General features: G+C 44.1%; 1 protein-coding gene across 3 annotated transcripts in view; it reads right to left on the bottom strand.

Annotated features, from left to right (window-relative positions):
- The window catches only part of LOC119174158 (uncharacterized), a 158,385-nt gene that overhangs the window by 105,771 nt on the left and 36,144 nt on the right, over positions 1 to 16,470 (bottom strand). For all 3 annotated transcript variants that reach the window (XM_075896086.1, XM_075896088.1, XM_037424978.2), the window contains exon 2: positions 9,847 to 9,998. In XM_075896086.1, the coding sequence (XP_075752201.1) occupies positions 9,847 to 9,998 (152 nt within the window). The remainder of the gene's footprint in view (positions 1 to 9,846; positions 9,999 to 16,470) is intronic.

The following is a 16,470-nucleotide window of genomic DNA, read 5'->3' as shown; positions in this document are numbered from 1 at the left end:
ATGGTGAATGCGACATTCATTTCCTGATCTCGTGCTTCTGGAACATCCTGTGCCAATAGATCGATCGGTATAGATATGTCGCCGGCGATCTTTGCACAAAATTCACCTGCAACATCAAGCTGTGAGTGACGTTGATGTAGCGCCAGAGCGCCGAAGGGATGACGCTGTTGCGGATGCGAGTGAATAACTCGAAGAGTCCTCCATACAGGAGACAAGACCTTTCGGGGGCCTAGCGAGTCACGAAAATTTTTCCACCGTTGTTCGTGAAGTTTGTGCATTCGACGCTGGATTTTTTTCTGAATGCATCTGGATTCTCTGAGGTTAGAGATAGATTTCGTGCGTTTGTATCGTCTTTCGGCACGTCGGCGGACCGCTCGAAGTTGTTCCAACTTTTGGTCGAGTGACGTGCGTCTCGATTCATTCGAACACATCTTCGTGGAAGTCTCCATTGCACAACTAATCACTTCTTCAGTGGATTCCGGCGGTTCGTGCATGCACTTGCTCTCCACTGATATCTGAAACTCTTCCCAGTCAATAAGTCTTGAATGTCCAGAGGAAAAAGAATCGTCCAGACTTCTGACTGTCACGTACGTGGGGATATGGTCGCTGCCATGTGTTTCAATATCTGTGAACCATTGGACTTTCGTGACAATGCTATGCGGCACTAATGTCAAGTCTAGGCAACTGCTGTAAGTTACTCCTCGGAGATAAGTAGGGCTGCTGTCGTTCTGCACCTGAAGCCCGTGCTATGATGCGAGATCAACTAGGTTCGTGCCTTTTCGATTTGTCCTGATGCTTCCCCACAATGGATGATGGGCGTTGAAGTCACCCATAATTATCCAAGGGGCTGGAGTCGTTGCAAATATACCATTTTTATCTGTTGATCTAGTCGACGTGACGGCGCTATATATGCGCCTATCAGCGCAAACGACAACTTCTTTTTTTAACATATAGACACACGTAGTGATTTCTATTGTGAGACTCTACTCTTTGGAAAACGTAAGTGAGTTCTTTACGGATGTACACAGTGTCTTGACTTCCCTCAATGCACGATGAAGAAACGAACGATTCATACCCGACAGTCGAGGTATTTTAGAAAAATACGGTTCACAAATGATTATGATGGGAAACTTATTTTCTAAAATGAATTGTCTGAACTCAGGCATTCTTGATTGCAGAACTCTTGCACTCCACTGTATTATGGAAGCACGTTTGACTTTTTCTCGAAAAGGCCGATGTGGTCTATGGTGTGCCATCTTGTTACCGAAGTCAGGCAAGAACTGGTTCTAGTGTGTCGAAGATTTGCAGCGCGCATTTAGCGGCAGGGATCTGTAGACTATCCAATAGAGTGCAAATAATACTCATGAGCGACCTCAATACAGAAAAAACTTGTACCTCGTGGGCGGACAGACTGCCTGCTAGGGGTATATCTGTTGTTGACTGTCGATATTGTGGTTCCGTAGACACGTGTAGCTGCGGTAAAGCGGGCCAGTCAGAGCCGGATGTTCTCTACCATGAGGACTAAATGTTAGTCCTTCGAGGTGAATTGTGGGACTAACGGTTACGCACTAAGGCGTAAAGGTGAGGATTGAATGTTAGTCCCTTGAGCTTGTCTGTGAGAACTAACAGTTAGACCAGTGCCGTTAGTCCTTAAAAGGATTATTGGTTGTGGCAGACCCATTAGTCCCTAGAAGGACGGAACACACACCCTTTTAACATCGTTTTGCTTTAGAGTGTATTCAAACTATTCCTTTTCTCATCTGGCGCGTGTTTGCTGAATGAGAAAGTCGCAACATAACACATCCTCACAAACAGAACCGTCTCATCCACAAATCTCAGCATTGCATCTTCGTCACTTCTTCCCCTCCTTAAATTGGAAGTTATGAGCAATCCCAATAGAAGGGACAACTTCCCAATAATTTCAAGTGTACCAATAGCAAATGATTCTCCTCCACACGTTCCCAAATCGAAGACTGATATAGCCGATCGGGAAAAGTTTCGAATCCTTACTCTGTTGAGTTGGACTGACTTGCGTGCCTCGAGCAAACAAGCTGCTGTCGATTATTTCAGTTTTTCATCGATGTCGCAACCAAATGCATCCTAAAACAAACGGCCAACCTGGTACACGAAGCGTACCAGCGTAAAGAAATGACTGTCGAAACACGTGCAAGAAACAAAAGAAAGCCAAGAGGCTCCTTCGGGAATCTCCTAGAGTGTAGAACCTTGAAAACTATAACATGAAGTCGCAAGGCAGGAGGATGCGCCGACAAGCGAGATGGGAAAGTTAGCAAACTTTTCTCTCGGGCATAACTTCCTATTCACACGATTACGAAGTCTGGAACTGAGTCGGAAGAATATTCCGCTGACAGGCATATTCACTTCCTCTGGTGAACACATAGGGCGAGAGTTTGGAAGACCAGGTGAACTGTCTGGGCGAACACTTCCAACACATGTCCAGCTCGTTGCATTATTCTGAGGCCCCCCAACGCCACAAAATAAGAATACAAAAACACAAACTAGAGCAAAAATGTACAAAATACGAATCATATAATGAACCATTTTCTTTGCCTGAGCTACTGTCATCTCTAAACTGCTGCAATAGGTCTGCCCCAGGTTCTGATCGCGTAATATATGAATTTACAAAAATCTACCAGTCAAAACGCAGAACATCTTATTTTCCCCCTACTGTGCCATATGGTTTTCGGGCGAGATGCCTACTTTCCAGAAAGAGGCCACCGTCACTCCCATAATGAAACAGGGCAAGCAAACTTGCAATGTGTGAGCGACGCATGCAGCTGGGTTTCAACAAGTTTACAACAAGGGCAGTTCAGAATGGTTTCAGCATTAATGCTCAAAAGAAAATTGGCAGATTTTACGTGCAGTGGCAATTGATGATATGCGAAGCACGAATAAGGAAGGTTGATATGTCACTTTAAAATCACCACACAGTTACTAGGGGAAGGTAAATTATGCTGTACATGACTTTCGTGTCATGATGATCATGTTTGGATGTGTTGTTTACCTTCGTGATTTATTCACGTCACGTGATGCCAAATTTAGTATATGTGAAGCTAGAGAAACGGCCGCGAGCACGCTATAAAAGTGGTATGTTGTGCTGTTCTTGCATGACGCACGTGTCATGATTATCATGCCTGCACCAGTCATATACATTCGTCATTTATTGACGTCACGTAACACTAAGTTTGGTATATGTGGAGCTAGCGAAACGGCCGCGAGTGCATCATGAAAGGCCAAATATACTCCGACATGACGTTGATGCGCGCGCACGCAGGGCACAGCGACGCTATACGGTAGCAAAACGCGAGAACTCTATAGTCTAACGCCAAGTGCGACCAGCGTTAATCTGCGAGGCCCGATGGCAACCTGCGCGAAATGCGACATGCTGCATTTTGCGCCGATGCGTTACCCAGACAGCACTGTGTCTGCCTCTTATCGTGACGGAGGGACGCAGGACGCGCTGAAACGCACATACGTGAAAGCGACGCAGCGCGGCGCGCCTGCAAGCAGTACCGGCGCCTGGCGTGGCCATGCCGGCGTGGCGCGACGAAACGAACACCGGAGCGCACGCGCGCCCTGTCACGTCGAAGTGTAATGGTATCTTGACTGCAGCATGTGGTCATATTGAAACATGACACGCATCTCATGATTATCCCGTTTGCACCAGTCACATACTTTCGTCAACAATCGACGCCCCGTATTACCAAACTTGGCATACCTGAAGCTAGTGAAACGTCCACGAACGCATCATGAGTGTGGCATGTAGTCATGTTTTACATGACACGCATGTCGTGATTACCATGTTTGGATGTGTCATTTACCGTTCGCGTCACGTAATACCGTTCGCGTCCGTTCGCGTCACGTAATACCGAATTTGGTGCATGTGCAGCTAGCTAAACGGCCACGAGCACATCATGAGCGAAGCATGTAGTCATGTTACATGACACGCATCTCATGTTTATGATGTTTTCACCAATCTCACTCTTTCCACATCCGTTCAAGCGCCGTAATACCAAATATGTCATAAGCGAACCTCGCGAAAGGGCTGCCAGCATATCATGAGCGTGGCATGTAGTCATGTTGTTATATGACACGCATCTCATGATTATTATGTTTGCCCCAGTCACTTATTTTCGTCATCTATTCACGTACCATAATACCAAATTTCGCACTTGTGACGCTAGTGAAGTGGCCATGAGGGCATCATAAGCGTGGTATGTAGTAATGTTTTTACGTGACACACATGTCGTAATTTTCCTGTTAGGGTCTGTCTCTTGTGTTTCCCACGCAGTCATGTCATACCATACCTGTTTTGCAACATGTCATGTGAACGAAATCACCACAAGAGCAGCAAGACCATGAAGTGTAAATCACGACATTCATGACATACATGTCACAATTTTCATGTAATGACTAGTGAAATATTCTCGTCATAGGGTCATGTTATGGCATACCAAGTTTGGTATCGATACCATTATCCAAACGGCCAGGAGAGCTAAAAGTCATCGGTGGCTAGATGGATGGATGGATGAATGGATGGATGGATGGATGGATGGATGGATGGATGGATGGATGGATGGATGGATGGATGGATGGATGGATGGATGGATGGATGGATGGATGGATGGATGGATGGATAGATACGCTCAAAGTCACCGAAGTTCACTAAGAAAAGTACGTGCGTCCTGATCTATCGGAAGATTGTCCTTTATGCTGACCCAGATGTCCACCTCCATGATCAGCATTTTTCCATAAAGACGGAGCACCAATTCTTAGGCTTAACTCTGTATAGTAAACTGACAATAATACAATGGGCATTTGAAAATAAATGAATAAAAATAATAAATGTTCTAAATGTGTGCTCGCACACCACGTGCGGCAGTGACAAAAATTGTGTGATACATCTGTACAAAAGCCTCATGAGATAATAATCCATACGTCTGCAAAACGAAGCCCCGCCGCGGTGGTCTAGTGGCTAAGGTACTCGGCTTTTGACCCGCAGGTTGCGGGTTCGTATCCCGGCGTCAGCGGCTACTTTTCCGATGGAGGCAGAAATGTTGTAGGCCCGTGTACTCAGATTTCGGTGCACGTTAAAGAACCCCAGGTGGTCGAAATTCCCTCCACTACGGCGTCTCTCATAATCATAAGGTGGTCTTGGGACGTTAAACCCCACATATCAATCAGTCTGCAACACGAAGCACCTTACAAATGCTTTACCCCATCTATCATCCAAGCATTCGCCTATCTATGGGTGCATTTCCCCATAGAAAGCGTCTACACGGAGTGAAATGAGTGGCCACTTCATCTGCAGAGATCCTGCATATAGTTTGTGTATTTCCTGAATGTGAACGCAAACAGAGAACACCCCTCACACACCACAGTCATTATAGTCATCCTTAACTCTTTCTCACAACAGCCCTTCTTTGCAACAGCCCTATGCGCTTCGTGAGGGGCCTGGAGGAAGAAACGGTTGTGCCACTTCTCGAACATTATCTGGCGGCTCCCGCGAAAAATCTGGCCACATAGCATTGGCAGTTAATAGATAGAGATGTGTCATTAGTGTAAGTTACGAAACATGCAACTTTTGCGCAAACTTGCATGCACTTTCTTGAACTGCAGCAGAGGTACACCTGTTCCTAGTTTTTTCCGAATGCGCCTAAATCTCACACTGCTTTGCCATACGCAGCCCTCAGTCCATGTTTTGGGGGCAAAGCTAACAAACGCAGTAACATTTGTGGAATCTCTTAGTTTGATAAAAGCTTCAAAAACTACGACAAAACACAATAATCGTACGCTTATCTCACTAAACACAACTTTATTTGAAGGTTACACGCTTAGAATGCATATCGCGGTGTGCTGGGGCCCAGGGCACCGCGGGATTCAAGGAAACGTGTTCACGGAAGAGCTAGCAGCATCTGCCCATGAAAGCACCCCCCATACAGCCATAAATGTCCATGCACTTGACGTTAAGCCATATCTTAAACCAAATCAAAGGAATCATTGGCAGTGTCTATGGGACAGACAAATGAAGAACAAACTTCATCTGATGAAACCACAACTCAGTAATTGGCCGTTAGTTTCAAAATCACGCCACACAGAAGTCACACTCACCAGATTAGGGACAGCACCCACGCATAGTACACACTCATTTCCTATCACATATCAATGCCATACTTTATAGCCTACACACACCTACTATGATTTTATATAGCGCGTGTTTTTAAGCCTCTATACATCCACAATTCACCCCGTCATTGCCCTCATTGGTCATAGCTTACAAAACATAAAAGATATCATGCTTTTTGGCTATCCATGACCCTCGCGCAACTGATCTCCACTAATTATCTTCAACAATGCACATCACACACATTTTTGGCTATACTCATACAGGCATATATATGACAAATACCTTATCAACATCATCGAAATTCACATACAATCTTTCATTCTTTTTGTTTTTTATTTATAGCTAAGATTGGACGACTATTTTTCGCAGTTTATGGGCACAACGACAAGTAATACTGGAGTTGCTCAAAACGAATACTTAAGTATAGTCAGCCGTACGCGCACAAAAGTGTAGAGCATGGGTAAGTTTCAAAGCTTACTATAGCGCTAGAGTCACTTAACCCACGTAGGAGCGTCACCGGCAAGAGTCGCCTGACTCCCAAAGAAGTGGTAGTGAGAGTCCGTTCACTCTTCTTAAGAGGGTCAGGGGACTCTGCTAGAGCGCGCTGACTATGACTTACGAAAAGAGTCAACCTGTCTCTCTTAGGAGAGTCGTATAGGTTGACAAGTCAGAGCCCTTCGAAAATGCACCCATCCTCTTTTTTGTTTTTAGAGTGTACGTGCGGTTTTCTACGTGAGCCACGTAGGTTAGTTAAATGTTATTGCCTGACCTTTTCACATGAAACTCATTTTGGTTCACTTGCGCAAAGTATTCATAAGTGCTTTTGCAGGATATGGATCTCACAACAACCCACGCAGAAAGTCGCGCGGGCTCGCAATCTTTTCTTTCATAACTGAGCAGTCATTTACGGTCAGCGTTGCACCACTTGTTTATGTACGTTTGTTGGTGGATGGCAACAAACTGGAGGCGACTTGCTTGTTCTTGGCTTTCAGAGCAGAAGTGGCGAAATGTTCTCTACGCCCACATAAACCTGCAGACGTGGTGTTGTTATAATATCGAAGTCGTTCGGCGGAAGCAATCTTTAAGATTTTTTTCGCCACATTTAAAAGGCTATAAATACACCGAGAGTAAAAGCGACGATGAAATATCAGCTGCTAACTCACGAGAAGCGGGATATCAGTTCACATCCCGTCGTGCGTTAATAATTTTGCACGTTTTTAAGTTCGTTTGGTTGTATTCAATACGAAGCATTTTTAGCGAACTTTGGCACTATTTAGCGTATCTATCTATCTAGCCGTTATAGTTTGGGTGTTCTCGTTGTCACCCCCTTAACTTGGCGTGAACCTAAATTAGCATGAGAGAGTAAGATGGTTCGGCGAATAGGACGCACTGGTCAAGACATGAATAATGTCACAATCCCGTCGCGTACGTCGTCAAACACTTCCCGCCAGACAGTGGCACACACCCACGGGTGGGTATATACCACTGGTGCCACAGATGATTGACACTTAGTACCTACCCAGGAACGACGAGAACACACATAGGCAATTTTAACGCGTGAGCGTTGAAAAATACCCGACATTGGCAGCGTCGACCCGATGAATCCAAAGAATAAATGTCAGGGTCCGAGTTGGAATAGAACCCGCGTGGCAGTGAAGCATTTACCCATAGCCACGCCAGCTCTTGGAACTACTTTTCAAATAGGTGCTAATCTTCGGGAAACGTCAATGGGGGATGCAGTGCTGCCTAAACGAATTTCAAACATTACATATGTGCTCCTTTGACACAGCCGTTAAGTCGGTTAACGTCAATTGCAGTAAGTTGCCATGCGCTGAAGTTGGTTTATGTAGCAATGTCCAAGGCCAGCATCCTCGCGAGCCTCAGCGCTTCATATAAGCTTCTGGTGTTGCTAATACCTATGTTGCAGTTGGCATTGTTGCGCAAGTTCTAACAACTGGTTATATAAACATGTGCACCTCTTCAACAAACGTCTTGGCGTGCAACATTTGTGCATATATTTAGCGTTATTTCATGGCGTATTGTTCAATAAAAATTACACGTTGTGCATGTTTTGCATAACGTAGTTTCTCAGGTAGGGAGTACCTGCCGTTTTTTAAATGTATCGTATTGTTCAGCAAAGTCAAAATAAAAGCATATTTGTTTTGTTTTTGTTTAGCATGCATGCAGGGCGATTACTGCGGATATCATGGAGCACCACCCGCCACCAACGCGCTCGAGCTCTACCAGCAGAGTCGAATGAATTGAGCGATCAAAAGCGCAGTTACGACTACAATGCACGTCTCCCTGCTAGCTTCTTCTACTACCAGCACTTTCCGAAAGGTGTTGTTTTTCGACGAACGTGTGTCTACTTGTACATATTCGAGTGCTTTGGCATTTCACCTCATGAAAATGCAGTCGCCATGTGCGGCAATTGAAGCTGTTTTTCGAGCTTGATTATTAGCTGCTTTTCGAGCTTGTTATTGGTCTATAATTGATAGACGCCTGTAGAAACATCAATTTATTGCGATAGCAATTATATGAACACTCGTGAATGGATTCTCTCGCCGGCGTCACTCACCGCATATGTATACGCATATATATATATATATGAAAATGCAAAAAAGAAAAATAATTCAGAAAAAGACTTCACGAGTGGAGTCGAACTTGATGCCCCTGCATTGCTGGTGCAAGGAGTTAACCACCAAGCCACCGAGGAGCACGTCCTTCAATGTTCAAACGGCAAGCTATTTGTATCCAACCCTTACCGCCAGTGTCAGGCATCTTGGAGGAGGGGAGAAGGGCTATCATGTTTTGAGCATAACCAGCAAAATGGCACAATGTATGCGCGTAGCCGCATCATCATAACGTGGCGGAGAGCGCACTCATCTCCAACGCGCACTTTGCCCCGCGGTGAGCAGGAGGTCGACTCTCACTTGCACGCCTTTCTCTCGCGCTGGAAAGGATCATACGACTTGGCTGGCCTTAGGCTTTTACTGGAACAATTCTGTTGTAGTTACAGGGCGCACAAAGGCCACTGCAATCGTTGCATAGCCTACGTTTGAGGAATTAAGCAAGCTATTTAGATACAGTGAAGTAACAACTGAGACGCTTATTCGCGTTCGTCTGTACCTTAGAGTACGTTTCGTGCGTCATTTGTGCGTGAGAAACGCGGGGCACGTTGTGATCAGCTGGCCATTCTGCACATGAACTTCCAATTTGTTGCTATCGCGTTTATTGCTTCGCCTTTGCGGTAAAGCTGTGACTTTTTGTTAGTTTTGCTCGGAAGGCGTGCATAAACACTGAATACAAGTTGGTGGTGTGACGTGCTTCAGAAATGAAACGGCGCATTTGATTCCTGCATTAGAATGTGTTATAAAACGTATTCTTCATTTGACAAAATTTACTTTCATTCTATCACGTCTGGCCTTTTACCTCATTTGTGTTGTATGCTCAGTTTCTTAATATTTTTCGCTAAGTTCTGGAAAAACAAATAACTCCTGTTCATTTCACTCAGTTTGCTATGTCTTTTGTCACGCTGCAGGCAACAAAAGAAGTGCGTAAAGAGGAATATATCGCAAGAGGCTAGAGCATTACCACCATTCGTGCACTATATTCGAACATTGAGCAGGTTACTGAGATTCGACAACTACACAGTATAAACTAAGACAGCATTTCCCTTTTGGCGAGGTTGTTCCACTCACCTTTCATCGTATCTGTTGTAATTCAGGTCAACCCTAAAGAATGTCTCTGTTAAAACATCTTTTAAATAATACAAGCACGTCAATGCATCGTTATTCTTATACATCATGTAGCTGGTGTAGTACACATAAATTCTTGAAGTGGTGTTGAGCAGCTGCAATAAATACAATTCAGTATATCAGCGAGGGACAATTTCCTTACTTGGCAAACAGAAAGTTAAATTTTATAATCGTTTTCCTTGATCATCATCGTCATTATCATTAGCATCGTCGCCATCTTTACGGCAGGTACAAAGTGTATGCTGTACCGTGATGGTAGAAAGAGAATATCTGATGTGCGATTTGTTGTTCTTCATCAGCGTCATCGTTATCGAGGAACGACGACAGACATTGCTACATCAAAAGGAGCTTTGCTGCTGCAACAGCTGGTTTCTTTAACCTTCTGTTTTGTTTTTTTTGCGCTTTGCTTTCAAGCAAATGATCTTCAACAGAAATGTTGCGCTGGCTTTCTTCTACATATACACTTTTCAAAGTTGTGAAATATTCTTACTTAGAAATCTGTTGGTGTTAGGTCGTGTTTTTGTCATTTCGTTAGTTTTTCTTTTTTTAAGGTCAGCATAAGAAAACCACGAAGGTACATGTAAGTTAAGCTTAATAACTACAGAAAAAAACATTAGAAACACAATGCTGATGGTTCAGGTTTGCTTTGTGGGTCAAATTGTAAGAAATTGACGTAAGCAAAAACAAGACCACAACAGTCAGTTTGTTTGGTTTGTTTTTTTTAAAGCGAACACAGAGACAGGACAAAATAAATGCACATAGGCACGCAAGCCACATCTAAATACTTTTGTTTGCTTACAGGAAGCTTATTTCGCAAATAAGTTCTCGGTTTCATCACTTTGAATGTACTTGCATATAGCAAAAAAGATTGGTGATCCCTCCATCATAGCAATCGTTAAAACATGCAAGTGGAACGTGTCTTCACACAGCAAGTTGAAGGTTTATGCTCCACTGTTTTGTCACAAAGGTGGAACCATGAATGCTACAGAAACAAATTGGAATGTCACTCGAAAAACGGCAAGTAGCTCGTATCTTGAAGCGTGTTACAAAAAAAAACCCGGAAAAAGGACACAACTAAGAATAGCGCGAACTAACAGCGGTCGCGGTTGTTTCTCGTTTGTGTTTTCGAACAGCGTGCCGTAAACCCAAACGTGGCCGCTTCAGCAAGCGAAGTGACATTCGTGCACTCTGCAACTGCAATATAAACTTACAAAGTAGAAGACGCGGTGTTCCCCTTTCAACCAGACAAGGGCCCGCATACGGGCAACCACGTCTGTAAGGCAAAGTGTACGTGGCGCACGCGTGCTTCACAACAGACTAGTTGACGACCTTTGAAGTGAGCCCTTCCTGTTTTTCATGCCATCCCACTAGTAATAACGAAAGTATGTGCCTTTGAGATCTTCATGCCGTATATTATCGACACGCGCTTAATTTCCCAGCGTGAAACAGGCAGACAACGACGCAGCAGTTTTCGTGCACGTGCCTTTGTTTTGGTTGTTCTGGGCCGACCACTCTCAGGGCGACTTCGACCTTGTGTAGCCGCTTTACAAACGTCACCTTCCTTTAGAACGTGACAATGTATATAAGTAGCTCTCGCTTTGTGTACTGAAGAATGTAGGCTTTGTGGCCGAGTCATAACTCGTCGCGTGTTGCAGTGCGAGAGGACATTTATTTGATTTACTGCAACTTTTTTTCTATATTGGCATCTAATGTGCGAACAAAAAATGAAAAAACGATGCAAATAAGGGTATACAGAAATACGGGTCAGAGTGAGAATTGATCCAGGGTGGTTTGCGTGGCGAGCGTATGTTCTACCACACGTCAACATGTCTGCTTTAGAATAGTGCGAAAACGAAATAACTTCCTCTGCTTCGAAAATCAATGAAAGTAACACATGCTCTACAAACACGCGCACCCTGTATGCATGATTCAATATACAACGTAAAATTTTGCAGTAATGTAGCCTAGTAGAAGCACCCATTGCCATCTGGCATCAGAAGATGTGATCATTCTAATGACTTCTTTGTTTAGAATCGTTGATCCACTACAAAAGGCACATACACTACTGCGCCTTTTCCTTTAAGGCCATGTAGTCGTTGCATAGAAAATTCGAAAGAGGTTTCATGCATTAAGAGTTTGAAGTACGCAGTCGGAACAGAATATTGCTATCGCGCTCAACTCTTCAAATGCTAAGCTTTAGGGTACCTTAATTTTAAACGCGACAGCATTGAGCAGCTTGTTTCGCAGAAACCCTGGTGCATTTCGCACAATTTGTACTGCACTTTTTTCTGTAGCTTTTTCTGTCATCTCTAAGTATAGCTTTTACAACGTCATACACTTGACGGAAATAAATCAGTAGGTTTTGATGGACTTTGTAATAAAACGCTTTCCCGTAAAATAAAAGAACTGAAACAAAACTCAACACCGCACACGCATTTTGGACCACTCCTAGAATCACCCATATATCTTTTTTTTATGCGAAGCATTTCTTAGAGAAATTTGGTGACTTTGAGCGTATCAATCTATTTAGCCGCTTACGTTGGGGTGCTCTCGTGGTCACCCCCTTCACTTGGCACGAACCTAAGTTGGCATGAGAGGGTAACATGGTCTGACCGAAATGACACGCTGCTCAAGACATGAAGAATGCCACAATCCAGTCGCGTACGTCGTCAAACGCTTCCCGCCAAACAATGGCACATACCCACGGGCTGGTATGTGCCGCTTGTATGCCACAGGTGACTGACACTTAGTATATACCCAGGAACGACGAGAACACACATGCGGAAGTAGAACGCGTGAACGTTAAAAAATACGCGACATTGGTAGCTTCAACCCGAAGAATGCAAAGAATAAATGTCAAGGTCCCAGCTGGAATTGAACCCATGAATTGTGCACGGTAATGAAGCATTTCACCGCAGAAGCTACGCAAGGTCTCGTAACTAATTCTCAAACAGACGCCAACATTCTTGAAACATCCATAGTGGTTGCAGTGCTGCCTACCCAATTTTATAAACACTACATACATACTCTTTTCGTACAGCCAACACGTCGGGTTAATGTCAGTTGGATTTAGTTACCATGCGCTGAAGTTAATTTTTTTGCAGTGCCCAGGGCCAGCATTCTCGCGAGAATCAGTGCTTCTTATCAGCTTATGGTGTTGCTAATACGCATGTTCCAGCTGGTATCGTTGCGCAAGTGCAAACAGCTGGTTATACAAACATCTTCAACTATTTGACAAACGTCTGTGCATGCAACATTTGTACATATAATTAGCGTAGCGTGTCGCTCAAATAAAAAAAAATGCAACACGGTCCCCTTCCTTCCACATGCTTCACATAACGCCGATTCCCAGGTACGTGGGACCTGCCATACTTTTTTGAGTGTGTATTTGCTAATCTTTTATTTATGTCGGTTCACGTCACCACAAAAGTGTCTTCAAGAATGGTTATGAGTGACAGAAAGCAAGCCAAACAGGTGCAATTGCTTTTGAGGGTAATGAAGCCACAATCAGGAAAATACTCAATATTGACCGTCTACTCACTACGCTCCCTATTGACCGACTCGAGAAAAAATAAACCTGATTAAGTCAGAAAAATTAACATATTGCAAAATAAATATTGTGCTAATACAACGAAGTGCATGGCGCTTGATCGAACCGAGCCCGCCTGATATAATTAGATTCTTTTTGTCTAGTATGTCAAGTAAGCATAAATAAACCAAAAAGGTGGACTTTAGGTATGTATAGTGAAGTGGTATATTAGAGGATGATAATTTTAATTAGGCAGGACATAATTAGTCATATTTAGCTGAGCCTCAGAAAGCCCCAGTAACCCAAGCAATCAAGTTGGAATTCGTAATGAGACTAGTCAAGCTGATCTGTAGATTATACTAATAACTGTTGTCTGCGCTGACCTTACTATCATAAAAATTTCAGCACTGATGATGGTACTAAAACAAATTGCAACTAATGAGGTTTTAGGCAACTGAACGAAGCTCATTCGAGATGCGACCTTTCTGTCGCATGATAATGGTAGTGAACCTTCATTGGGATGATTATGTCTACTTTAGTCTAATTGAGTTCAGAGCATCTGCTTTGTGACTCAGCATTGTGCCTGTGCTGTGAGCTGTTTTCAGGCAAAAAAGTACGCGACCTTCATGGACACTTCAAGTGTAACTCATGATCTGATCTAACCTGATGACGACAGCGGGATGACGCCACCAGACGTTCCGGTATCCGGCGCATGTGCGATTCCTGCCAGTGAAAATCTGAGTGATTACCGGCTCGACGATAACGCTCAGCTTCATAAAGCGGGACTCTTCAGTGCGTCAGTGGGGCGTGAAACCGGCATGGCTGCAGCGGTACGCTTCACGCTGTTCCTACTGCTTATGCAGGTTAGTCATACGGAACCCCCTTTCTTGCTCCCCTTTTTCTTGCCGGTTTCACCCCAAAAGTTGTTTGACTGCATTCTGTCACATTCATGCACGCAATACCGTTCGCGGAAACAGTTTCGCTTGCTGCGTCGCTTCTCTTTTTATTTTTTACTTCTGCTAATATGTGGCGACGTAGAGGTGAATCCGGGACCGTCCACCGAGGCGACACTGCAGCAGCTCTTAGCAGGTCAAAGCATAATTAAGGATAAACTAAATGCTATTGAAACCGTTCAAGCTGCAAACAAGCTCGCTATAAACGATCTAGGTGATCGTATCAAATCCCTTGAAACTAAGTTCACAAACCTTGATGAAATGAAATCGTCTTTAGCAGAGTGCGTTGTACAATGTGAGACTCAAGCACGAGTGTTGAAGTCTCTAACGTCAAAGGTTGACGACCTTGAAAACCGCAGCAGAAGGTGCAACCTCATCTTTCACGGTATACCCGACGAAGGAGCCAACGAAACAAATGCGGAGTGTGAGAAACAGATCTTGGATATCTGTTCTTCGAAGTTAGGAATTCCCACAATAGGAATAGAAAGGGCACACCGGTTGGGACGTTTTCGAGCTGGGAGGAGCAGACCCATCATCGCAAAATTTTCATCTTTCAAAGAAAAACAGCATGTCCTAAGCAACGCAAGAAAGTTAAAAGGCACTACGACTAGCATTTCCGAAGATTTCTCCGAAGCAGTACGAAAGAAAAGAAAAATTTTGTGGGAATATGCAAAAGCACAAAAACAGGATGGCGCGAAAGCTATGCTTAGGTACGATTACCTTCTTTTGAACGGGCAGAAGTTTGTCTGCGATGATGCAACAATGCATGTGACCCCACAGAAGTGACCGTGCCAGTCTAGTTCTGTGAACATTAGTATTCTTCTGCTGAATTGCAGGAGCATAGGGAATAAGAGAGATGAATTTTCCGCTTTAGTAGAAACTGTTAAGCCTTCCGTGATTCTCGGTACGGAATCCTGGTTAGATCCTGACATTGGTGACCACGAGGTATTTCCAACTGGTTACACCTGCTACAGAAAAGACAGGAACGGTCATGGAGGGGGTGTGTTCATTCTCATTGATAGTAGCATTAGGTCCTCCCAGATTGACGTTGATGCTGGCGTGAGTGAAGTAGTGTTGAGCAAACTAGAACTTCCGAACCGCATCGCCTTAACAGTATGTAGCTTTTATCGTCCCCCTAATGCATCGCCGGATGTTCTCACTCGACTTCAAAGTGCGATTGATGAAGTTCACTCAGATACCGTGGTCATTGGGGGAGACTTCAATTTACCGGACTTGAAATGGGATGCATCGAACACCGCCACAGTTACTGGAATATGCAATACAGAAATGATGAACATGGTCAACCTGCATGCTCTGCATCAGCTAGTCCTCACCCCAACGCGGGGAAACAACATTTTAGACCTTCTGCTTACCAATCGACCAGAACTTGTTCAGTCAACGCTTGTGATTCCTGGCATAAGCGACCATCACGCTGTCGTGTCGACGATGTCGCTGGCCTATGTTAAAACAAAAAACCATGCTAACAGAAAACTGTACAATTATAAAAAAGCCAATTTCGATTGTATAAATCAAGCATTCCAGGCTTATTTAGTAGTGTTCGAAACGGAAGCCGAGTGTAGGAGTGTGGACGTGCTGTGGCGGTTATTTAAGCAGAAAATACTCGAATTACGTGAGCTGTTCGTCCCAACTTGGGTGTTGACGGCGAGACAGGGTAGAAGCAAGCCTTGGTTTACGAAAACCTTGCGCCAGCTCACACAAAAAAGACAACGAACTTATCGCGCTTATTGCAGAAAACCTTCAAAAGAGACAGAGAAAAAACTGAAAGAAATAACTCGTGAAGTTAAAGAAGCAACACGCATTGCCAAAGACAGTTATTCGGGAACTATTCAAACAAGACTAAAAGATAAACCGAAAGTGTTCTGGAAGCACGTGAAGCAGAATGGCAAGGATGTTGTAACTATCCCTCCACTCGTGTCTGGTGACGTCATTGTTCGCGAAGACGCTGACAAGGCAGAATGCTTTAACGCCTACTTCTGCTCCGTCTTCACTCCTGCAGTAATGCCTTCTGAAGACGTCCCACCGGTACTTGAAACGATAAGCGACATGGATGATGTTGTCATATGT

Source organism: Rhipicephalus microplus, chromosome 5 (genome assembly GCF_043290135.1).
Source record: "Rhipicephalus microplus isolate Deutch F79 chromosome 5, USDA_Rmic, whole genome shotgun sequence".
NCBI lineage: Eukaryota > Metazoa > Arthropoda > Arachnida > Ixodida > Ixodidae > Rhipicephalus > Rhipicephalus microplus.
The sequence above is the reverse complement of the archived record's forward strand: the minus strand, read 5'-3'. Positions and strand labels throughout refer to the sequence as shown.